At 41.4% G+C, this 25,445-nt stretch overlaps 1 protein-coding gene across 1 annotated transcript in view; it reads right to left on the bottom strand.

Annotated features, from left to right (window-relative positions):
- STUM (stum, mechanosensory transduction mediator homolog) overlaps nt 1–25,445 on the bottom strand; it is an 80,759-nt gene that overhangs the window by 4,330 nt on the left and 50,984 nt on the right. The window contains exon 2 of the mRNA XM_036753235.1: nt 12,210–12,389. Within this exon, the coding sequence (XP_036609130.1) occupies nt 12,210–12,389 (180 nt within the window). The remainder of the gene's footprint in view (nt 1–12,209; nt 12,390–25,445) is intronic.

The raw sequence follows: 25,445 nt of genomic DNA, 5'->3' as shown, positions 1-25,445 counted from the left end.
GCTTTCTGTGAACAGTGCTGCAGTAAAAAGAATGCTGACTTTGGAATCAGAAGATGAGTTCCAATTCCACCTCTGTCTACTCATTAGTTAGGAATCAGTTTCCTCCTGTGTAAAATGCAAGAGAACTAGATGACTTTGGAGGTGCCTGCCAGCTTTAAATCTGTGATCCCATGAACTGTGATCGAGGATGCTGGGGTTCAAAAAGGTAGTACTATGTGATAGTTATTTAATAATGCAAATATAGCTGAGAAAAACTCTTAAGCTTGCAATTGAAATGCTCTTCTCTATGTCACATTGTCTCTAATTTTCCATTTCCTTGGGAATAGTTCTTGATAAATTATTAGTAACTACCTCCCTGCCCCCCAATCTTCAGTGCTTTAACGAACATATGCCTGTCTTGTCAATGAGAGAGGCTCAAGGGCTGGTCTCCGAGTTGGAAAGGCTTAGTTTCGAGTCCTGCCTTTGGCTCTTACTGGCTGGGTGACCCAGGGCAAGGGTCTATTTTCTTCCAGTATAGATGCACTGCTAAGCTGAATTGGTGGACTGAGTTTCCAAACCTGGGAGATCTCTTCAATGATAAAAGCACAGATCTAAACCTCCTCTCCCAAAATTAATAAGATAAATCATTGAACTCCTAATCTTCTTTTGAAACTCCCATGAGAAGAGTAGGATAGCCCTTGAAGCCTCGAAGTGTGACCCCAAATTAACAAACCTGCTCTTCTGTGTGAAAACACCAGAACTTACAAATCCCAAGAGTATTACGACTGAGCCTGCCATTCTCAAAATATTTTGGGAGTGCTTTCTAAAAAATTGCTTTCAGAACTTGTTGCAAGTGTTTCTTTTGACTCTGTTCAGTGGTAGCAAATCTTCCTTGGAAAGCAGATTTAATTTTTAGAAATGACTAAAGGCCATTTGTAACCACGACTGGTGTAGGAGGTAGATGATCACTGCAAGCAATATCATTTTTTGGCTAAATGTGGGGATTGACCATAAAGTATTGAGTCTGACTTTTTGTGTGTAATTGATAAACCAGGTCTGGAAGGCCCAAAGAAGCATTCCAACCAGGTTTCTTATAAGAATTGGTATTATTGGAGTATACACAGAGTCTCCCAAGGGTTTGAAAGGCAACACAAGGCTACCAAGAAGGGAACTCCTATCAAGGAGACATGATGTTCCTAATAAGATATGTGCAAAATGGCAGGAATCAATTAATAAACATTTACTAAGCACCAACTATGTGTCAGGCACCGTGCTGAGGTCTGGAGATTAAAAAAAAGGCAAAAGACAGCCCCTGCCTTCAAGGAGCTGACAACCCAAGGGGAGAGACAATGTGCAAAACAAATATATACAAAGCAAGCTATAAGCAGGACAAATAGGAAATCACTGAAAGAGGGAAAGCACTGTAATTAAGAGGGCCTGGGGAAGGCTTCCTGCAGAAGGTAGGATTTTAGTTGGGACTTAAAGGAAGCCAGAGAGGTCAGTAGCCAGAGCAGAGGAGAGAGAACATTCCATGCATAGGGAACAGCCAGAGAAAATGCCAAGAGAGGTGGAACAGCCAGGAAGCCAGTGTCACTGGATCAAAGAGCATAGATATTGTATGATTTCTCTTCCTGACTACCTACCCCCTGCTAGTTCAGAGACAGATGTAATTCCACCTATTCCTGTCCCTTTGTTACTGTTCGTCATCCTCACTTTACTTCCAATTTTTTAGACAAAGGAGGGACACAGTAGATGTCGATGGGTGATGCAGCTGAATAGGAACCCCAGGATGGAAAGATTTTATGTCCATTCTTACTTCCCTCATATCACATGGACATGAGCCTGCTTCCCTGTCTATGGGGGAGCTTGAGAGCAATGTGTCAAGTGCATTTTTGGCTAAGTAGAGCAGCAAGACTGGCTCCTGATCCTGGCTCTGCCACTTACTAGCCATATGACTATAGGTAAGTCATTTCTCAGACCTAAGACTCAGTTTCCCCATCTGTATAATGAACAGGATTGGACTAAATGCTATTAAGGTTCTTTTCAGCTCTATCATTCTATTCTGATTTGCAAAAATGAGATTTATATTTGGGAATTTTCATCTTTGGCTACCTGCCTCACAGGAGGGGATAGGCTGGTAAATGTTTAACAGCTGTCTTTCTGAAAACCACAATACATTGTAAGGTTTTGTTTGTATTACTGACATTTTCCTTTATTCTCTCAAATCTAGGCAACCAACAAAACAATAAATCAAACCTTCCTATGTAGCGTTTGTTGATTCACTCTGAGAACTGGTTCCTGTGTGCTCCTACTCAAGGTTGGGAGGATTAAATGAGATCCTGATTGTAAAGCACTTTGTGACTAGGAAGTATTGATGTTAAAGGGATCTAAGTTGTGTTACGTAGTAGCAGAAAGTGTAGCTTTCTTCCCCTACCTCCTAAAGTAAACAGTCAGATCTAGAAGGGTGGTGAAAAAAAGAACCTGGATTTTCTTCTCTTTTTCACTGACTGTAGGACTTTAGGTGAGCCTTTCACCTCTTTCGGTCTCAGTTTACTCATTTGTCAAATAAGGGAGTTGCTCTACATGCTCTCCAAGCATATTTCTCTAACCTTTTATGATTCTATGAAGACTTGAGAACTGGGCTGCTGGAGTTTGGGGAGGCACTGATGCCAGATGCCTTATTTTAGAGAGCTTCCTCGGAAGGGGTGAGCTCCAGGAACCATAATGGGTTGCTTAATCAATTCCAGCACAAGAGCTCCCAACTGAAAACCCTGTTTGACCAGGAAATGAAGGAACAGAATAGAGACCAAGTAAGGAAGTGCTTAACAATGATAATCTGTCATCTGCAAACGGTTCACAAGATCCCTCATCTCTCGACTGGGCATTTCCATTGGCTGTCCTTCATGCTTTTCCTGATCCTTAATGCTAGTGCCTTCCCTTTGTCAACTACCTCCAATCTATCCTGCCTATCTTGTTTGCAGATAGTTGTTTCCATGTTCCCCCCCCACCATTAGACTGTGAGCTTGAGAGCAGAGACTGTCTTTTGCCTTTCTTTGTAATCCCAATGCTTAGCACAGTGCCTGGCATGCAACAGGCTCTTAATAAATGCTCATTGGCTGACAGGGCAAATCCTCATAGTTTCAGATCACAGAAGAATTTTGGGGTGATGCTTCTTCTGCTCTTGTCCTGGAGAGCAGGATTAGGAGCTTGGTAGATGCTTAACCCTCTTCCTGATCCATCTCCTAGTGAAAAGTTTAAGCTACCCTCAAGTCATTGGGCAAACGCCCAACCTCCACTAGGACAGGGGTCCTTCACCTTTTTTGTCCTAGACCACTCTGGCAATCTGGTGTACCTGTTCTTAGACTATGTTGTTGTCTATATTCATAATCAAAGGAAATGTTAAATTTTGGTTAGTGTTTAGTAAAAATAAAAATGCATTTTCTCCAAGTTCACAGGCCCCCTGAAATTTATCCAAGGACCCCTTGGGATGGGTGAGTGGATACAGAGGAACTCAAGAAGCCATGCCCTAGGGAATCCAGTTCTGGAGATGAAAAGGCTGCTGAAGTCCAAGAAAGAGTCTCTGAGAGTTGAACATTTTTTCCCCTCTGGATTTCTGCCTTCCCTTTCCATCCCCAATTTTAGTGGTTACTATAAGTGCCAAGAGATCTATAGGTTTGAGAGTTTCATTAGGGCCCTGGGCTTCCAGTCAGTCAACAGTGGTCAGGACCTAACTCTCTACTCCTACCTGATTAACCTCATAGGCCCCTCCACCTTCATTCTCAGGGCCTTTCCCTACTCCCATCCCGGAGAATTTCCCTGTATAGCCCCAAAGCAAGTGATATTCATTAGTATGGGGCACTATTCCAGGAGAGAGCCCATGAAACTCCTTGACTATGACAAAAGGTTTCCCTTGCTGCGGTGTCCACTACCTACTACCCTCTCTACTTGTCTGGATTCCTGACCTTTGACTTGCCCCCCTTTCTGTGTCCTTGGGATTTCCTGGTTTCTTCATTCATTCATTCAACCAACAAGCATTAACTTGGCATCTAGACACTGTGAATACAAAGACTAAAAACGAAACAATCCTTGTCCTTTATGAGCTTACATTGGGGTGGGTGGGGGAAAGAGGGCAGAAAACAACATGTCAACAGATGTCACTACAGAATCCAAAGTAAATAAAAAGTAATTTTGGGGTGAGGCCAATAATAACTGGGGAAATCAGGAAAAGCCTTGTATATATGGGGGGAGGGGTTCTTGAGCTTACTTGAAGAAAGGACCCTTGAGAGTTAGAGATGAGTATTCGAGGCATAGATTACAACACGTGCAAAGACACAGAGATAGGAGATGAAGTGTTGTGTGGGGAATAATACCAAATAAGCCAATCTGACTGAAATGTAGGGTACTTGAGAAGAAGTAATGAGAATTGAGTTTGAAAAAATAGGTTGGAATTAGATATGATGTGCTTTAAGCGTCAAACGGGAATTTGTACTTGATCCTAGGAGTAACAGGGAGCCATAGAAACTTCTTGAATAGGAAAGTAACATGGTAAAAACTTCTGTTGTAAGACTATGAGTTTGGCAGCTATATGGAGGAGGGATTGGAGAAAGAAGAAACTGGGGGGCAGGGAGACCCATTAGGAGGCTATTTCCATTGTCCCGGAGAGAGGTGATGAGAGTTGTGGCCATGTGAGTAGGGAGGAGATGGATATGAAACACATAAACATATAACTGGTTATATGGAGTGAGGGAGAGTGAAGAACAGAAGATGTCTCCAAAGATGTAAATCTGGATAACTTTTTAGAAGGGAAAGGTTGTTGCTGGTAAGGAGAGGAACAACCCTGAAGAAAATGGAGATGCCAAAATGGCCCAAGCACAGACAGCTGAAGGTGTTCTAGGTATAGTGAATTGTGTCACTTTGTGATGACTGCATTTCTGGTAACATGACTATTTGAAATACTATTTTTATCATATTTTATAAAAATGCAGAGTTTTGTTTTATTGATGGTAGCCTCAACAGAAGTAGGGGAGGGGTGTGTGTGTGTTGGGGGGGGGTGTTGGGGGAATGTTCCCTGACCTTGCTCTATGGTATCTGAAACTCCAGATAATATGTAGTTTGATTTTCTGCCTTACCCTGAAGTTTTCTGGAACATTTTCTGGCTTGTAAAGGACTGCTTAATTTTTTTCTTTCTTTGAGTTCACTCTGGTATCCATAAGGACCCTAGACCCTGTGAGCTTGCTGACTGGATCATTTCCACACTTAAATCTCACTTCCGTTTTTGAAAACTCTATTTAACCTGATCCCTTTTAACCTGCCCCCTAATTTGCTTTGACACCCCTCCGCCATCCACAACAGTGGTCCTACCTGCTTTACTCTCAGTCCATTCCAGCACAACCCCCACGCCCACCTCCATCTGTCTGTCCTACTAAATCACCCGCTGGGAGCAGGCTCTAAAACAAGTGTTGTACCATGAGATTCTTTCTAAGATGTGTGTATGACTATGGAAGCAGCTGGGAGGGAGGGGAGGACACTGCTCACCGAGCCTTTGATCCCTGGCTCCCTCTTGACTGTGAGCTGCCAAGTAATTCCAGGTCCATCTTCTTCCCCAGCCTTACGTCTGACCTTTGCTCCCAGCATTGCCTTGGTTCCCCAGGCTCTAATCTCACATTCATGATTCCTCAGTCTTCCCTGACTCCAGTGCTGACAGCCCTATTTACTGAGCGCTGAGGAGTTTATGAAGCCCAGGATCGGGCATGGAGGGCTGGGGTTGGAATATACAGAAAGTGCCTGTGCTAAATATGAACACTGCCCCAGTAGAATTTACAGTCTTATGAGTGGGACCCAGGCTTAGCTACAGCAGCGAGGATCAGCCCATGCTGATCAGAATGATTGAAGCTGAGCGGGGCTAGTGTGAGAAGATTTCCCAAAGTGGGAGGATGTAGGAACAAAGAGGGAGAATGTTCCTGCCAGGGTAATGTCTGTGCAGACTAATAGCAGGGTCATGCACTGGGCACAGCATTCCAGAACTGCTGGTTTTGAGCTATTTCTGTCTGCAGCACCATCACTCACCCCAGCTCGAATGTTCATAAGCTCTGGGCTATCTTGGACTCTTCTCTTTCCCTACATACATCCCACTGGTTGCCACATCTGACAATTCCACCTTGGCAACATCTCTCATTCTGTGCCCTCTACCCTATTTCCCATTGCTACCATCCTAATAGGAATCCTCTTTACTTACAGTGCACCTGTACTACTGCAACAGCCTCCTAATTGGTTTTCTTGACTCCACTTTCCCCCCTCAGTCCATCCTTCATATTGCTGCTTGAATAACCATTCTTATGCACAGACTAGTGAGTCAGTCAATTAACATTCATTAAGTACCTACTATGTGCCAGACACTCTGTTAAGCACTGGGGATACGGGGAAAAAAAAGGCAAAAGACATTCCCTGCCCTTCAGGAGCTCCTGAAGTAACAGGGAAAGCAACATGCAGACAACTATGTACAAATAAGATAGGTGTGGGATAAATAGGAAATAACAGAAAGAAGTCCCTACAATTAGGGGGTATTAGGAAAGGCTTCCAGAAGAAGGTAGGATCTGGCCTTATTGCTTCTTTTCTGCTCAGAATATTATCCAGTGGCTCCCTCTGGCCTCCAGAGTGAAGTCGGACTGCTGTTGCCTGGCATTCAAGGCTCCTCACAATCTGGAACCACCCTACCTTTCCAGGCTTCTCTCATCTTACACCCATCAATGAGCTCTCTGCTCTAGTCTAACTGGGCTGTTTTCAGACCCCTGACCATACGTGATGTCTGTAGGCCTCCCTGCTTTTGCTCATACTTTGCCCCAGGTCCGGAATGCCTTCTCTTTGCTTTTCACAAGATGAAAACCTACCCATCCTTTAAAGGTCTACCCTGCCTCAAATACCTCTACTCCACAAAGCCTTTCCTGGTCCTACTAATCAGTAACCACTTTTTCCCTTGGACTGCACACAGCCTTTTTGGTGCCTACCTAGTGCCCTTTTCTGGGTGTGTGTGTATCATGTGCACATACTTCATTGGACATGTCTAATGCACTGAGCATTTAATAGTGTGCCTTTTAGCTATCTCTGTTGTCACTCATCCCTCTACTAAATAGGGAGATCCCAGAGGACAGAGTCTAAGTCTCATCTAAGTTTCATGCCTCCCATAGAGTTTGGCACAGTGATCTGTACACAGCAGTTGCTTAATAAATGCTTATTAAAGTGGTGGTGAGGGAGGGGAAGTCTAGATTGCAGAGTAACCTAGTCAGCTACAAAAGGCACAACAGATGCTGGGAACTCATTTTTTATGTTGAAAACTTAAAATTCATAGTTTTGACTTGTGAGACTATTAGAAATCAGTATAAGTTTCTGAGAAGGGGAACAACACGGACTTTGTCTCTCTGGGACTGGGAAAAAAAATTGAATCCATTTTAGTCATGGCAGCCCTTGAAGTAATTGAAGACAGCAGTCACATGCTACATGGGCCCCCATCATCCTCATGTCTTTAAACCTATTCTCCCATGGCAAAGTTTTCAGTGCCCTCGACATCCTGGTTATTCTCATCCACCTTGCCCAAGAAAGTTACTTCACTAACTAGCTTACTACAACCTTGGGCATGTCACTTCCTCTTTTTTGAGCCTCGGTTCTCTCCTCTGTAAAATTATTAGAGTGGATCTAATAATGGGTCTAATAAATTTTGCACTATTTACTTCACTGGATTGCTGTGAGGACAGTGTCACGGACTTCCTAAAACGTGGTGCTGTGATCAGAACTGATCACAACACCAGTTCTGCGTAGAATACCAATGATGCCAAGAGGGGTGATGAAACCAGGAAATCTGAGAAACCACAACAAAGAGTTAACACATGGGAGGTAGTGATAAGTATCTCTCTAGATAGGACTGGATGGCAAAACATTTTATAATTTTGTTACAACCCTTGTTATGTTGTATTTAAACGTATTTTGAAAAGTTATGTTATAGAATTAGGGGCTGATACTCCTTAATGCTAGAGCCTTCTCTCTGTTGATTATTTCCAATTTATCCTGTTTATAGCTAGTTTGTACATAGTTATTTGCACATTGTCTCCCCCATTAGATTGTGAGCTCCTAGAGGGTTGGGGCTGTCTTTTGTCTTTCTTTGTATTCCCAGTACTTAGCACAATGCCCAGCACAGAGTTGTTGAGTCATTTTTCAGTCATGTCCAGCTCTTCATGAACCCAAATGGGGTTTTCTTGGCAGAAGTACTGGAGTGGTTTGCCATTTCCTTCTCCAGCTCATTTTTTTACAAATGAGGAAATTGAGGCAAACAGTTAATTGACATGCCCAGGGCCACCCAGCTAGTCAGTGTCTGAAGCTGGATTTGAACTCAAGAAGGTAAGTCTTCCTGACTCTAGGCCTGGAGCTCTATCCACTGCACCACCTCAATGGCCTTGGCACAAAGTAAGTGCTTAATAAATGTTTATTGACTGACTAATGAGAGGCAGCTTGAATGTACTGCATAGAGTGTTGCATTTGGATTCAGGAAGACTAAGCTATAAATTCTACCTCTAATACTGACCACAGGCAATTACTGCATTACTTTCTAAGACTTAAGTCCCTCCTTAAGACTTTGAGTTATAAATGAGTTGAGATTCGCCTGAATGAAATGAAAATTCCATAGCCATGAAAGCAAATATGTTGATGTACGGTCCGATAAGCTCGGTTTTCTGAATTTCAGAAAACATTTTTCTATCCAAACCAAGTTTATAGCTAATCTTGTTTATGTGCTGGTTGCTAGGGCCCGTTTGTTGCCAATTATAAATAACAATGCTCTAGCTTCAAAGGGCAAAAAGCTAAGTTTAAGGGAGAGAGAAATTACTGCCTTCTGGTTGGAAAAAAAGACAACCATAGGATTTCATGCTGGCAAATAAGTGCTTTGGGGGTTTTATTCCCCCCCTCCTGCTTTTTTTTGGTAGCTGTTTGGACAGAGCATCAGAAAAAGAAAAAAAAAGTAAGGGCAAGGGACCAGAAATCTGGCCCTGTCAGTTTCTTCCTTATACCAGGAGATAAAGAACACTTGGACATTTAGGTAAAGAGAATGCTGAGTACTAAGGAGCCAGTGACAGTCAAAAGATTCTTTCATGGCAGAAAATAGACAAGGATTTTATCATAGCATCAACCTACTTTAAAATACCAGAGCTAGTAAAAAGGCCCAGGAAGGACTTTGCATAATGCCTGGCACATAGAAAACAGTAATCAATGTTTGTTGACTGGTTAATTGATTCAAGAAAAGATTTTCATCAGTTTTTTCCAAGTGACTATTCAAACCTAGGGAGAGAGCCAGATTGAGATGGTAATTAAAAATAGTTAAGGATTAATCAGAAAAGTACCTAATTACACCTCTTTAAAAAAAAATTGCCCAGTTAGAACATTCATGACAAGCAATATTGATTAATATTTATATTTAGCTGTTTTCAAGTGTTATATTTTTACAAAAACAAAAACCAAATAATCCCCCATACTCAAAACCATAATTCAATGGGAAAGCATCTAATTTCCTTCTCTTAGTTAAGCATGACAATGAAAAGCCTGGCTGTTCAGACAATTAAGTCATCATAAAAAAAAACCCATAATTCACCTGGTGATATAATAGCCTAATTACATGCAAAGCACCCAGGAGGAGAGAAACTATGTTGAATGTTGGTTTTGCAAATTTGAACCTATAAAGTGATAGCAAAACAACTCAGGCTGTCACAGAAAATGAGCCATGATAATAATAATGATAATGAAAAAGTGAATATATAATCCACTGGGCTCACTGATAACCGATCAGAAGGAAATCTCTAAATCAGTAGATATTAGCAGGAGATTTATAATGGTTCACAAAAGTCCTCTAGATCACCTGTCAAATATTATCCTTTTGCACTAATGTTTATAACACAACCATGTCTATGCTTCTGTTTCTGGCCAGAATTAACCATTTATTTACATTATTCAATTAAAAAAAAGACATCATTTCATTAGTATCACATCGAAAGCGATTCTCCTCTCTGAGATTTGTCAGTCTTTCCATTCATGCTGATGAAATGTGTATGTGTGTGTTTTAATGGAAGCAAGTAGGAGAAAAATAGTTGTCCCCATTAAAGAGATTCAGAAACTGAGCAAGTTTTCAAACTAGAGTTTTAAATGTTAAAAGAATCCTTGGGATACAGGCTGTTGTTCCTCCTTTGAACTTTGCTGGAAGGTTCTCCAGTTCCTGACATTTAGAAAGCCTATTCTATTTATCTCCATTTAGTATAGATAAAGTTAAAGTCCTACATTTGGGTTAAAAAGTAAATTGCACAAGTACAGGATGGGGAAGATGTGGTTAGATGGTGCCTATTAAAAGAGATCTTGAGATCTTAGTAGACTGCAAGCTCAGTGACTTAACAATGCGATGTGGTAGCCAAAAAAATGAATGTAATTTTAAGCTGCATTGAGAGAGCCACAGTATCCAGAACGAAGTGGGTGATTGTACTTCTGTATTCTGTCCTGGTCAGGACACAACTGTGGTATTATATTTAATTCTGGGGTCTAGAATAATAGAAAGAACATTGACAAATTAGAGTGAGTTCAAAGGAGGGTGACCAGGATGAAAATAGGACTGGAAACCACAGCATATAAGGTTCAATTGAAGGAAATTCAATGTTTGGCCTTCAAAACAGAAGCCCTAAGGAGCACATGATAGGTCTTCAGGTATCTGAAAGGCCATTATATGGAAGAACCATTAGGCTTGTTTTGCTTGTCCCTAAAGGCAGGGATGTGTTGAAATCAACTCCTACTACGAACCATTTGTTAAATTTTCAGTGTAAGCATTTACATCTTGGAAAATGCCTCAAACCAGGGCTTAATTTATTGTTGATTATCTAAACTTAAGAAAGTGATGGAGAAATGTTAATAGTGTGTTATAAACTTAGTATCAATAATTAAACTTAATGATAATAGAAAACTTAAAAGTGCTTTGGAAAGCTGGTTGTTAAACATTTACTAACATACCTTTATCTAAAGAGCAGGACAAGGAACAATAAATAAAACACATAAGGAAGTAGAAGTTAAAATGCAGAAAGGCTGCTTTTAGAGGCAGCGAGTTCCTAGTCACTGAAGGTCTTCAAACAAAGTATGGATAACCAGTTGTTGAGGACATTATAAGAATATTCCTCTATGGGCATGGATTTCAGTAAATGACCTCTGACCTTCCAATTCTGAGTTCCTATGAGTCAATTCTCTACATTGTCTAGATTTTCCTGGCTCAAGTGTGTGCTCATTACTTTCCCTACTATGTTGAATTTTTCTTTCATATTCAGTATTATTCATGTTCACTTAGCTGGTGTTTATGGTTGGCTCTGTTTCTTTAGGTAAGTTCATGTTTCCTCACCTTTTTGTTTCAAGCTGGAATCTATATCCCGGCATGTTGTACAGACTGGGGTTGCCATATTGTTTCTCCCCAGGCATTCAGTTAGTTCACCTGCGTGATCATCGTTTTTGTGACCCACTACATACAGGATGACCTTCTTTCCAACAGTCTTTTCCTGTCAACCAACCCTGACCACTTCCTCTCCAAGCTCCCAGCTCATTTGTATAAAGCAAGACATAAGGACTGACATCTCTTGAGCTGTCTAAGTGATTAATGCACCTCTTCTCACTCCCACTGACTAAGGTTGACAGCAGTACCTGCAAATCCTAGATGAGACCTGATTTTTCCCATCAACTCAGATGTCCTCAGGGGAAAGATTATCTGAAACCAACTTATCATATTTTTTCCATTACAGCATCTTTATGTATGTATTGATACTAGAATGCTGATCATTCTTACCAAGGGGAGAAAAAAAAAGACATTCTGTAATGGCTAAGAAGGGAAGGTTGGTAATGAATGGAAACACTGGCTGACATCTGTTCTATTCTAGCCTCAGAGGAAATGGGGAGAAATGCATCAACAACAAAGTGTTTCCTGGAAAGCCCAGTATAGTGTTCTAATCTTATGTGAGCATTGCAATGGGGTGGGGCAAATAATTCCCTGAGGAGAACACCAAGGTCCCATGGCAATTCTGGGCTGGTCCATGATTTTAAATCTATTCTGGTCAAATTCTCCACACCTCTGTCTGTCCCTTGGTCTCTCCACACTGTCTTCTTGGCTGGATCCTTATGCCAAGAGATTTGAGAGAGAAATGGGGAGATGTGGCTGTTTATAAGTTACTTACTGGCGAGAATGACCATATCCATTCCCCAGAATATACTCATGATCCAGCCCACCATCACAATGGCTGTCAGGATTTGAATGAGTGCTGCTGCAATATTCAACCAGAAGACACAGCACATGTGCCTGTCGGGGAGGTCAGTCCGGGCTCCACATAGCACAGTGAAGGCAGAGACAAAAGTACCTGAGAGAAAAAGAAACTATGAGTAATCCATTTATAGTACAGATAGTTCTCACTTTACGTGAATTGTTTTATGCAAATTTGACTTTATGTAAAGAATTCTGAAATACTGTATGGGGTGGTGACACTACCCAAGTACCCCACAGTACCTCACAGAGGCTTCTCAGGTAAGGACAGAAAAGGGATTAATTTTTATTTTACAAATCTCTTGAGATTTGGGCATCACCTCCACTAGGACAAACTAGTGGAAGGAGGCAGCTCACAAAGGCAAAGCATCAACATATATCCTATCACAAAAGAACTCCCACCCACCACTATCCCTCCTCTCCATTGGCTGGGAGGTAGGATTACAATCTAGGTGCAAAAAGCTAGACAAAGAACCAGGAAATCGAGTATAGCCAATCCAAAACATATCTCCTTATTTAGTAACTAGCTGCTGATGTGGCAATAATATGGCCAAGGTGAAGAGGAGGAATGAGGAAAGAGGGAAGGGGCTTCCTGGAGCAGGGAATAAACAGCCCATAGGCACTTCTTGCCCCAGGCCTCAAATTCCTGAGAGTTAGGTAATCCCATTCCTACAAGGTTAAATCCCAAATCCATTCCATCCTCTCATTGCCCCTGCTTATTCCAGAAATAAAATAAAAAGTAATTTTCATATCTTCTCTCTCTCTGTGAAGTCTTCACAAGAAGTATCCCCCACTCACATTCCAATTCTGATTTTAAAATTGTGCAAGTGTTAAGAGAGGTCAAGAGTGACAATATTAAAGCTTCCTTGCAAATAATAATAATAATAAGATAAACAGATTAAAAAAATAGAAGGTCCCTACTTACCAAAGCAAATCTTTAGTGTAAATCAAGCTGGCCTATTTTATCAAAGAATGGCATCTCAAACCTACATCTCAGTGGAGGGAAAAACTATGCCAGGGCATAAAGCTTCGAAAAATAGAGTTACTCTTCTGCTTGGAGGGAATGCATCTGGGACTTGCAAATTAAAACCTGTTCTCCTGCATCACTCAGAAAATCCCAGAGCATTGAAAGGAATCAGTAAAGCAACATTTCTGCTAACCCTAAGGCATGGATAACCCTTATCATCTTTGAACAGTGGTTTATATACTGCTTCATTCCTGAAGTCTCAAGAAGTTTTGTGATGGTAATGATATTCCTTTCAAGATTCTACTTATTTTGGATAATGCCTCAAGTCACCCTCCTCCTAAGGATGATTTTAATAAAAATGTAAAAGTGATCCACCTTCCCTCTAATACTACCTCGTTATTACAACCTATGGATCAAGGAGCGATTGCAAATTTCAAGGCAAATTATTTACAGGCTACATTTGCCCAAGCAATTGCAGCTTTGGATACAGATAAGGACTTGACATTAAAAGATTTTTGGAAGTCCTATAATATTTCCCATGCAATCTGAAATATTGCTAAGGCAATATTGGGACGATGTAGCGGAAACATAGATGAAGAGAGTTTGGCAAAAAGTGTGCCACAGTTAAGTGTGTAACAAGATCATAAAATTAGCACAAGAATTGGAGCTAGAAGTGGATGAGAATGATATGGAGGAGTTGATTTGAGTTTCATGGAGAAGAACTGTCCGAATAAGGATCTGATCAAGCTACTAGTTGCAAAGATTGAAGAAGAAAGGGAAGCTTCGGAACCCAAGGTCGAAGCATAGAGGTTCACAACAAAACAGCCAGCAGATGCATTTCATCATTTGGCTGAACTTTTTCCTTATATTGAAAAGGTAGATCCAAATGATTCAAGATTTTTAAAAGTTCAAAGACTAGTTGAGGATAACATTGCTTGCTATTGTCAGATATACAAAGAAGAAAAGAGAGCCGCTGTCCAAATGTCTCTGGATAGCTTCATTCATTGTATAGCTAACCCACCATCAGTGATAAAGACTGGGTGCAGTGAATGAGGAAGGAGCAACATACTGCATACCTATGTTAACTTTACAGTACAATACTGTGCTTACTTTATCATTAACTTTACCTTTTATTTCATAATTCTATTGTCATGGTACAGTATTTAATATATCTGCATTTTAGTACCTTTTATGAATTGCATAAAGGTATTATTTTGTATGTGCTTTTGTTATATAGGCTAAAGGAAGTGGGTGGGTAGGGGGAAATTTGCATTATGTAAAAATTGCTTTATGTAGAGGTCAAAGGGTCCACTTGTGTAAAGCAAGAATTGTCCGTACTTAAGAGTGTGACTCCTTCCCCATTGTTATTGCCAGCTAAGTCTAGGTTTATTCCTTAAAGTCAGTTGGTCTAAAGACCAGTGCACCTAGTAATACATTTGTTATTAAAATATGTATTTCTAACATAAAGTCTTATCCAATTTCTAGCCTTTCAAACATGGTAAATGGGAAGATAAGAACAGGCTGGATTGTATTTGAGAAATTGTGCAATAGTTTTAATGACCCCAAATGACTACCTAAAACAAGCAGCCACATTTTAAAAATATCAATACACCTGTGCAGCACAGAATAATATGACCTGATGGACTAAAGTTGCATGTCTCTCAGTGATGGAGAAACTTATGGTGAATGTGTTTTGGCTATTGCATATTAGTAATGATAATGAAGAAAAGGAAAATTAGCATAAACTCTATTATTCAAGAAATGTATTACTGGAAAATGTGAGCCAGCCACACAATAGGAGTGAGGGATGACCGATGGACAGGACAGCCCATGTGCACCAATGATATCTACAAAATGGTAAATGATCCAGCAAAAAGTCCCCAGTATGTTGGATGGAACTCCCATAGTACATTCCCTATGTGAATGTGGACGGCAGTCACACAGGGCAAGAATGCATGGAGAGATTGCCCACACTAACAAAGACACAGTTGGTGCAGTGGATAGAGCACTGGGCCTGGCATCAGGAAGACGAGTTCAAATCTAGCTTCAGACCCTTAGTAGCCACGTGACCCTGAACAAGTCATGTAACCTCTGTTTGCCTCAGTTTTTTCATTTGCAAAATAAGAATAATAGTACCTACCTTTAGGGTTGTTATGAGGATCGAATGAATGATATTTCTAAGTGCTTTGCCAACCTTAAAGCTCTATATAAATGCTAGTGCTCCAGCCTTGGAGTCAAGAAAGTTCACGTTCAAATCCTGCTCCCGACACTTACTAGCTGTGTGACCATGGGCAAGTTATTTAACCTCCCTAAGCCTTGCTTTCCTCATCTGTAAAATGGGGATAATTCAGAACACTTTATATGCCATCATTGACAAATTATTCATATATGATTAGATAATTTTAGCTCTCATTAAAGATTTTTACTTCCTTATTAATTTTTTTCTTTTTCTCTTTATCTGTATCATGACACGTGTTTAGTTTTAATTTTGCCCATTTCTGAGCACTTTAAGGGACTTTGAAAGCCAATTTTTCTTAGCATGCTTTCCTTATACAGTTCTTATTTCTAATAAAAAGTATTCATCACAGAACCAGAAAGCTAGAAAAAAGTTTTGAGATGATCTAGTCCAATCCCCTCATTTTATAGAAGAGGAAATTGAATCTCAGAGGTACATTGTACTTGTCCAAGGCAGAGCGGGACCTTGAATCCATGTCTTTTGGCTCCAATGCCAATATCCTTTCTACCACTCCAAAGATGGTTTTAGCCCATTTGGAGGTAAAAACAATGTGAGAGATGGATAAAAGTTAGGGAAAGTTAGGTTTCCACAGAAGGGTTAATTGAGTTCCACAGAATAATTAATGAAGTGTCAGCCTGAACAAAGAAGGAGTAAAAATGAACCAGGATGAGAGTCCTCAGCCAATGGGAATAGGGTTTGTGGTTTTGCAGAAACAGCAGTTTCAGGATGTTAGAAAAACTGGTCTAAACTGGACAGATAATGGTCAGGGTTGAAGAGAAAATTGGGTCAAATGGCTAACACGTGTACTTAATTGGCTAATTGAATATTACCTCACACACCCACAGGGAGGAGTTTTCCGCCATTTTTGAGCATTGGACATATGTTGAGGAGGGGGAAACATACCAAGGAGTTTCTTGTTGGGGGCATATAGGGAAGATTGTGACCTAGACAGGAGTGGACCAATCCATTCTCTGAAGGGAGGTACTAAGTTGATGGTTGATGGAGCATCAATCTATGTCAGTCTAACAGAATAAAGTTGGTGTCACTCCTATACTCCTCACTCCCCCTTCCTAAAGAAGGGTGGAGTCCGCTCCTGGCCAGGAATGTTTACCAATTCCTTTGAATCCCTCAATAATAATAAATTGCCCTTGATACCTGAACTTCAGTGTCAAGCATATTTCGAACAACAAGAAACTGTATTTTTTATCTGTTGATTGAGAGGAAGGCTGACACAGTAGAAAGAGAAATAGGTTTGGAGTCAGGAGACCTGAGTTGGATTCCCTGTTCTGCCTTTTATTAACTATGTCACCCTGAGTGAGACCCTCACCCCTCTGGGCCTGAAGGCAGCACTCCCTGGGCCAAAATGGGTGGGAATAAGGAATCAGCTGGAAAGGCCTGAAACCCAAGTTTGTCCTCTTCATTTTTCTTCCTCATAAGCATTCCTGCTAGAGGCTGGTGTGCCCACAGCGAAGACCAAGCATAGCCTGTTCTAACTGTCTGGATTTTGTCCACCATGCCCCAGAACAAGGATCATGCCCCCTTTTCTTTTTTTATGTCTTGTCTGTCCCTCACTATAAGCTCTTTGAGAACAGAGAATTTCTTTTTGTTGTAATTTGTATTCCCAATGCTTAGTACACTCTCTGTCACATAGTAAATACTTAGGAAATGCTTCTCGACCTGACTTGCCTTGACCAAATGGCCTAGAGTCTTAAGGATGGCACAAAGACCATGACCCTTCCTCGTGCTGCTTCATGCTGATGAGGCTCTTGAACCCTGGTAGAAGGTGAGGATACACCCACCCACACATTTCCCATTCTTCTTTTCCTCTAAGTTTGGTGTCTATTTTGTAAAGGCAAAAATGAGAACTCTTCAACCAAAAGCAATTTTTGTAAGACTTTTTGGGAAGCCTTCAGGCCACGTAGTCAGGAAGATGAAGGTTCAAGCTCTACCCCAGGCATATACATGTGACATTATTACTTAGCACCTCAGTGTTTTGTTGCTGTTCATTTTCAATCACGTCCTAATTTTCATAACCCCGTTTGGGGTTTTTTTGGCAAAGATACCAGAGCGGTTTGCCATTTCCTTTTCCAGTTCATTTTATATCTGAGGAAACTGAGGCAAACAGGGTTAAGTGACTTACCCAAGGTCGCACAGCTAACAAGCATCTGAGGCCGGATGTGAACTCAGGTCTTCCTGACTCCGGGACCAACAATCTATCCACTGTGCCACCTAGCTGCCCTCTCAATGGTTTAGGCAACTCTATGTGCAGAGAAGGTGCAGATCTGCATTAGTACAGGGAGTTTGCTGGTTCTGAGTTTCTTATACCAATGAAATCATAGTCTATTTCCCTTCTGCCTTCCTCTCCCTATGTGGGGGCATAATTTATTTTGGAAAAAGGCAAGAACAATTAAGTTGATGTGCTGCATAAACTTAGCACCTACTGAATACCTAGCAAGACGTGACTTAGCAGCTAGAATTCTATATCAGAAGTTCTCTTTCTTTCATGGAGTGACAGATGACAAATTCTCACACTACAAATACAGACCTCAAAATATCCTGCAGAACTCCATGAAATAGGCTGTCCTGGAACCTCACCATGATCACAGACCGAACTGTTGCTTGCAATTTCCTGAACTTAATACTGACTCATAAAAACTGAAGAACAACATTTTGAATAGATGTCACCATCTCAGAAACTCATATTATACAAGCTATGTGGAACGAAGAGCTTTGAAAACACAGCGACTTGTCCAAAGAGATCAAAATCATGGGAAAATAGGACAAGGTTTATATCATCTCTCTTGTTCTGTCTGCTCCTAGAATCATGTCAGGGATGCTGTAAGTGGGCCTACAAAGGATGAGTGTACACCCCAATACTTTTATTTGGCTATAAAAAGCAGTTATTTATTAGTCTATGCTAGAGTCTGTAGAATATTGAAAATACAGGAAAAATAGTAGCATAGCTATACGTCTCAGGACGATTACTGTCTGAATAACATAGAAAAAGAGAAGAAGGAAGGAAGAAATTAATATTTATTAAGCATTTATTAAGCACTGTGCTAAGTGCTGGAGATATAAATACAGGTAAAAAGAAACACAGTCCCTGCCCTCAGTGAGCTTATATTCTAATGGGGAAAGACAACACACAAAAGGGAGCTGAAAAGGGGGAGTAGGTTGGGGAACGAAGGTTCTCATCTGCTCCTGTTTGCAGATGAAATTGTGCCGTTTGCCATCAGACCCTGGGATACTGCAGAGCCTATAGCTAAGATCTATAGCCATTCAAAAGAGTCTGGCTTAACTATCCACACAGGAAAAATCAAGTGGATGCAGAATGGCTATCGTCCAGACTGTGTTATGTAGTTAGGCAGAAAACTTATATAGATCGCCTATACATACATACACACACACACACACACACACACACACATACACACACACATATATATACACACATAATATTATATGTAATATTGCACATAACATATGATGTGTAATAGTATACAAAATATTATAACAGATATATATATAAAAGTTCCAGGATGAGAAAATAGATTTTGAAGATATATATGTATGTTTGTGTATATATGTAAGCAAACACACATAGGTGCACACACACACACACACACATGCACATGTTGGACTGATATTGACTGCAGATAAATAGGCCTAGAATTGAACAGGAAAAGAAAAGCCATCTACATTGCCTCTGGGAAATTGGAAAGTTATCTTAATGATCCCAAAGCTTCCCTGAAAAAGGTCCATATTTTTAATATCAATATTAATCTATTGTGTCAGGGGCATACTGAAGCTGGCTCATATAGGCTCCTGAGCTGATTGTTAAATTGTAACATGAGTCTTTTTTGTTGTTGAGTCATGTCTGACTCTATGGAAGTCCATGGGTTATGGTTTGTTTCTGTTTATCTGTTTTTTGGCAAAGATACCAGAGTGGTTTGCCATTTCTTTCTCCAGTTTATCCCCAAATTACAGATGAGGAACTGAGGCAAATAGGGGTTAAGTGACTTGCCCAGGGTCACACAGTAAATGTCTAAGGCCGAATTTGAACTCAGGTCTTCCTGACTCCAGACCCTGTGCTCTATCTACTGCACCACCCAGCTACCGATGAGCGTTTACCTCAGAAATTGACAAATGCTACATATCAGAGCTTGATTTATTGTTTTGTTCATTATCTGAACTTAAGAAAGCGATGGAAAAAATTGTTAATAAAGCAAATTAAACTTAAAAATGTGTCGTGTGTACATTTTTTCCCTGGAGAGCTGATTGTTAAGCATTTACCAACACACACCTGAGTATGATTCTATTTCAGTCTGCAAAGAATTCCTCCAGAGGGCGAATGATGGGTATGAAGAGGCTGTAATACCTCCCAAGCAAGGAATCTCAAAGGAGACTCAGAGTAGGTCACCAAAGAAGTGTTTGAGAGAAATAGATGCTGGGCTTGACATTGGGCAAGAGCAAAGGACTGCAGGTAGACAGCCTGGGTGTTCTATTCTATCCTCTCCATGCTGAAAGCAAGAAAGGATCCCAGCACGTTGGGTAATTAATTTACTACCCCATGTGGCACACTGATGGAAAGATATGAACAAGTGGCACAGAGGATGGGCAACCATGTTAGGCCGTCAATCAATAACCATTTTTTGGGGTAGCTACGTGGCACAACGTACAGAGCACCGATCCTGAAGTCAGGAGGATGTGAATTCAGATTCGGCCTCAGACACTTACTAGCTGTGGCCCTAGGCAAGTCATTTAACCCCGATTGCCTCACAAAAACTCAGAAAACATTTCTCAAGCCTCTAGTATAGTGCCAGGCACTGTGCTAAATGCTGGAGAATCAAAAAAAGAAAAAGACAGAAGACAGTCTCTTCCTTCAAGGAGCTCACACAGTCTAATGTGGCAGACAACACACAGACAACTATGTGCAAACAAGCTACATATAAGATAAACTGGAGATAATCAACAGACCAGACTTTTGTAGGAGCTACATAGAAGTAAATTAAGATGTTCATGCCCTCAAGGAGCTCAAAACCTAGTTGGAGAGACATAAAAAGAATAGCAAACGATCATAAATTTACAGCTGGAAGGGGACTCTAATTAGCCCATTTTATGGGTGAGGACCTGAAGTTCAGTGAGGTAGAATTTGAACCTAGGGCTTTCCGATTCCATGAGCTGCTCCCTGGCCACCACTGCCTCTCAGTAAATCACACATGCATAGCCATTTATATTTCAAATGTTTGGCAATTGTTAGCATTTTACTCAGGCTGAAGTTTGGCATTACATTATTTGTAGAGAAAGGGTTTATTCAGCAAATTAATAGTGCTAGTAACTACTTTAACCTACAAAGAGACACCGGATTTGAAGGATTTTAACACATTAATTGTTTCCTTTCATGTGGATGCTCCTAATTTTAAATGTCCCAGCTATTTGTTAAAGCAGAGTCATCCTGACCTCTAGCTGTTAATGGTTCATTAATGAGTGACAATGCACTTGAAAATAATAAATCTGCATTTCTTCTAAAATGTGCTAGAACTCTGGCTTTCCACTAATTCTGATGGTTTCGCTTACCGATGAATCAGTGCTCAATCAGCAAGGTCTGACTGCCTAGGATAAAAAAGGTGCCAAGGACTTCTTGCGTACCATTTTTGAGTTAATACTAAAAATGTTTTATATTTCTATAGCATTTGAAAGTTTACGAAGATCTTTCTTCACACTATCCATGGCAGGGAAAGGAGGTTATTAGTCCAATTTTATGAAGGAGACAACTGAGGCTGACAGGTGAAATAACTTGTGTCAGAGGTGTCATTTGAACCAAAGCAGTCTTGTCTTGAAATACAGGATTGTGGATACTGCCTTATGTTGGCATTAAGTCTCTACTAGGCAGGGCAGTGCATAGAGTGCCAGGCCTGGAGCCAGGAAGACTCATCTTCCTGCGTTCAAATCTGGCCTCAGACACTTCCTAGCTGTGTGACCCTCAGCAAGTCACTTAACCCTGTTTGCCTCAGTTTCCTCATCTGTAAAATGAGCTGGAGAAAGAAATGCAAACCACTCCAGCATCTTTTGGGGGGGGGCAGGGCAATTGGGGTTAAGTGACTTGCCCAAGGTCACACAGCTAGTAAATGTGTCAACCATCTGAGGCTACATTTGAACTCAGGTCCTCCTGACTCCAGGTCCAGTGCTCTACTCACTGCGCCACCTAGCTGCCCCCCACTCCAGTATCTTTGCCAAGAAAACCCTAAATGGGGTCATGATGGGTGGGAACCCAACTGAGACAACTGAATAACAGCAACAAAAGCTGTGTGACCCCGGGCAAATCGCTTAACCTCGGTCTGCCTCAGTTTCCTTGGCTGTAAAATGGGGATAATAATATCTTGCTGGGTTGTTATGAAGATCAAATCCAATAATATTTGTAAAATTTTTAGCACAGTACCTGGTATACAGTAGGCACTTAATTATTCTTATTTCCTTCCTTCCAAATAGGCCAGAATAGCCAGAGCATGGAACAGAATTAAAACTGAAAAGGTAGGAAGGGATGAGGTCATGAAAATCTTCAAAAGTCAAACAGTGGGTTGTGTAGGAAGTTAATGACTCAGAAGGTAAAAAGATAAATCCAGACCCCAGGAGAGAAAAGCTGAGCTGGAAGTCCTTTGAGAGAAGAGGTGTGGGTTTGCGTTTCAGAGGCGTGTGACTCGGCCAAACTACCGGTCTGATCCTGCCATCTTCAGGATTGACGGTCATTTTTTATTTTTGCCTTTTCCCTGAAGAGAAGCCTCATCCGCTGACACTGGGTTGAGAGAAGAAAGTAGACAGGATGAAGGCAAGAGCTATCTGCAAATGAAAGAGAGTCTGCCTTCCTCCAGCAGGAGAAAATAATCCTCAGTTCCTCCAATGGGACATCAGACTGATTATTTTGCCTGAATGGATAGGCTGATTGTTGTTGGTAATTAATTATAATGGCTCAGGGCCTTGCAACCTTTTACTGATTAATCCATCCTCTCCCTTCAAGTACACCGTTGCCTACATCATGGCTTTTCTATTTAAACTGTGTTATTAAGGCTATACCACTTTCCCTTCTCTGGGCCTCAGTTCTGTCATCTGTAAGACAAATGGGCACCAAGTAGTAACAACCCTAGAGTCAGGAGGACCTGAGTTCAAATCCAGCCTCAGACATTTACTAGCTGTGTGACCCTGAGCAAGTCACTTCACCCTGTTTGCCTCAGTTTCCTCATCTGTAAAATGAGCTGGAGAAGGAAATGGCAAACCACTCCAGTATCATTGCCAAGAAAACCCCAAATGGGGTCACGAAGAGTCAGACACAAATGAAATAACTGAACAAACAACAAAGACAAGGGAGTTGGATGAGATTATAGAGTTGGAGTTAGAAAGGACCTTACAAATCATCAATTCCAATCCTTTCTCTTACAGATAGGGAAAGTAGGGTCCATAGAGGGTAACTGATTTGCCCAAGATCACTCAGGCAGTAACAGGGCTGGGATTCAAACCCGGGTCTTCTGGTTCAAAATCTAACACCCTTTCCTCAAAATTGCTTCCAGCTCAACTACTCTCTGACTGTCTATTAGTGGGTACCAGGATGTTACTATCATCAAAAGACCTCAATGAATAGGTCTGAAAAGCCCTTGTTTCGCATTCAGAAAACACTAGGAACAGCAGAGATGGAATGGGAGGAATTTTGGGGGAACTTTGGATATTAAGCCTGAATTGAACAGTCAAAACATGGGACTTTTTCTTTCCCCCAACTCTGTGTTTGGGGTTGGGGGTGGGGGGGGCATCTAACCAAGTGACAGACTGAGCTGTCAAGGATTATAGGTTCCCTTAGAATGACAGGGATGGAGCTGAAGGCTTCTTCTGAGGAACCCCAGAGAGACGAGCTACAACCAGATTGATTGTCTGGTTTGGATTCCCTATTTGACATGGCCTTAAAAAAATAGCTTTTGTTGGTCTTTTTTTTTATTTACATGCTAGTCTTTTAACTAATGAACTGTCCTACCTGTCCCCTCCTACCCCTCCCCCCTCCCACACACACCCTGCATTCAAGGCCATCTCCAGTCATTCTGATCTATATCTTACCACTGGACTCTCATGGCTCCAGAGGAGAAAGTGAGGCTGGTGACTCTTCCCAGCCCTCCCTCACTTAAATCCACTTCACTTGTGTGTCACAGCATCACCTACCTGACATCATGGTTCTCTTTCAAAAGGAAGGATAAACAACAGCCCCACTCCCACTCCATTGAACCCTTCCTGGAATAAACAAATACAATCTGCCAGTGAATTCAGCTTTTCATCCCTGCCATCCACTTTATTTACCAGAAAAAAAAGCGGAAAAGGTCATGTTCCTTCATCAGTCTATCAGGACTGAGGTTGATCATTGCAATACATCTGAATTTGACCGCGTTTTATTGTTATTTTCACATATATAATTGTAGTCACTATCGCAGAGGCAGCTAGATAGCAAAGAGGATAAAAAGCATTGGACTTAGACTCATGAAGATCTGAGTTCAAATCCTGTCTCAGATGCTTATTAGCTGTATGACCCTGGCCAAGCCACTGAATTTCTGTTTGCCTCAGTTTCCTCGACTATGAAATGAGAATCAAAACAGCACCTACCTCCCAGGGTTGTTGTAAGGATCAAGCGAGAAACTGTCTGTAATGTGCCTAGTACAATGCCTGGCACATAGTAGGCGTTTAATTAATGCTTGTCCCCATTCCTCTAATCATGGCGTGTTTTGTTCTCCTAGTTCTGATTCACTTCATTTTGCTTCTATTCAGACGAGTCTTCCCACCAACATGACCTTTTTCTCAAGGTACAGACAGGTAGTTAGGCAAACAGAGACAGCGGCAGTTATTTTTCTCATTCTTGGAAAAAGTCAGCTTCTGTGTCTTGCGGATTTCCGGTATCTGACAGCCTTGAGAAATCCCTCTGGGAGGATTTATAAAGTAAGAGAAACAAACACCTGCCTAATATTCCATTAATGCGTAGACCGGAATTAAAAACTCAGGGGATGGGTACTCAAAGGCAGATCCTGCTTTGTTGGAACACTGCTGACATCCCGGGTGAATAGGAAAGTTCTTGGGCTGATAGTGAACCCCAGCATCAGCTAGCCAATCAATCATTCAATTAACAACCATTTTGTAAGTGCCTACTATGTGCCAGGCACCGTGGTAGACACTGGGGGTGCAAAGATTAAAGTGAAATGGTCCTTATATTCAAGGAAATAATATATAGATATATAAGCATATGAGAGGAAGAGGGGAATGTCCAATAAATAAGGCGTTGGTCTTCTGAGCATGTGGGGGTATTTTCAATTACCTCTCCATTTAATGTGTAGTGAACAGAAGCATTTTGGTTGGCTGCTTAGGTGGAATGGAATACATACAAAAGGCTACGATGGAGAAACACTCTCTTTGCTCACTGTTGGCCATAAAGACAACCTTCTGAATTCTGCAGGGTGGGGGAAGGGAGAAGCAGCGTCCTTCCTCTTACCGGGCTGGCTGGTGAGCACATAAGAGTCCTGGGCAAGCTTGTGTCCGGGAAGGGGCTGCCTGCTCTCAGTGCTTTCTTTCCTTTGGTACAGGCTGTTGTGAAATCTCCAGAGTTCAGAAGAGTCAAAGGAAAGAACACACCAATAGGAGAAGCCCTGTCCCAGACCTAGGCTGGCCTAGGAGGCCATATGTTCACTGATGGTAGGAAGGGTACTTTCACCCCCTACTAGCCCTCAGGAGCTCAGAGAATCATCTTTATAGCTCAATGGCCAGCAGGTAGGAAAGGGAGAGCTTCTCTCTTGGAGCCATTTAGAAACACTCTCAGTTAAGGCTCAGTTGCCGACAAAAAAGTGTCACCTTCACCCTCTAGGAAACAGTCACAGAAGGCCTAATGCACGTTCTGAAGACTGGGCCCTCAATGGCCAGTCCCTCCATTTTAC

Source organism: Trichosurus vulpecula, chromosome 4, assembly GCF_011100635.1.
Source record: "Trichosurus vulpecula isolate mTriVul1 chromosome 4, mTriVul1.pri, whole genome shotgun sequence".
Lineage (NCBI taxonomy): Eukaryota > Metazoa > Chordata > Mammalia > Diprotodontia > Phalangeridae > Trichosurus > Trichosurus vulpecula.
This window is presented reverse-complemented; position numbering and strand designations above follow the sequence as displayed.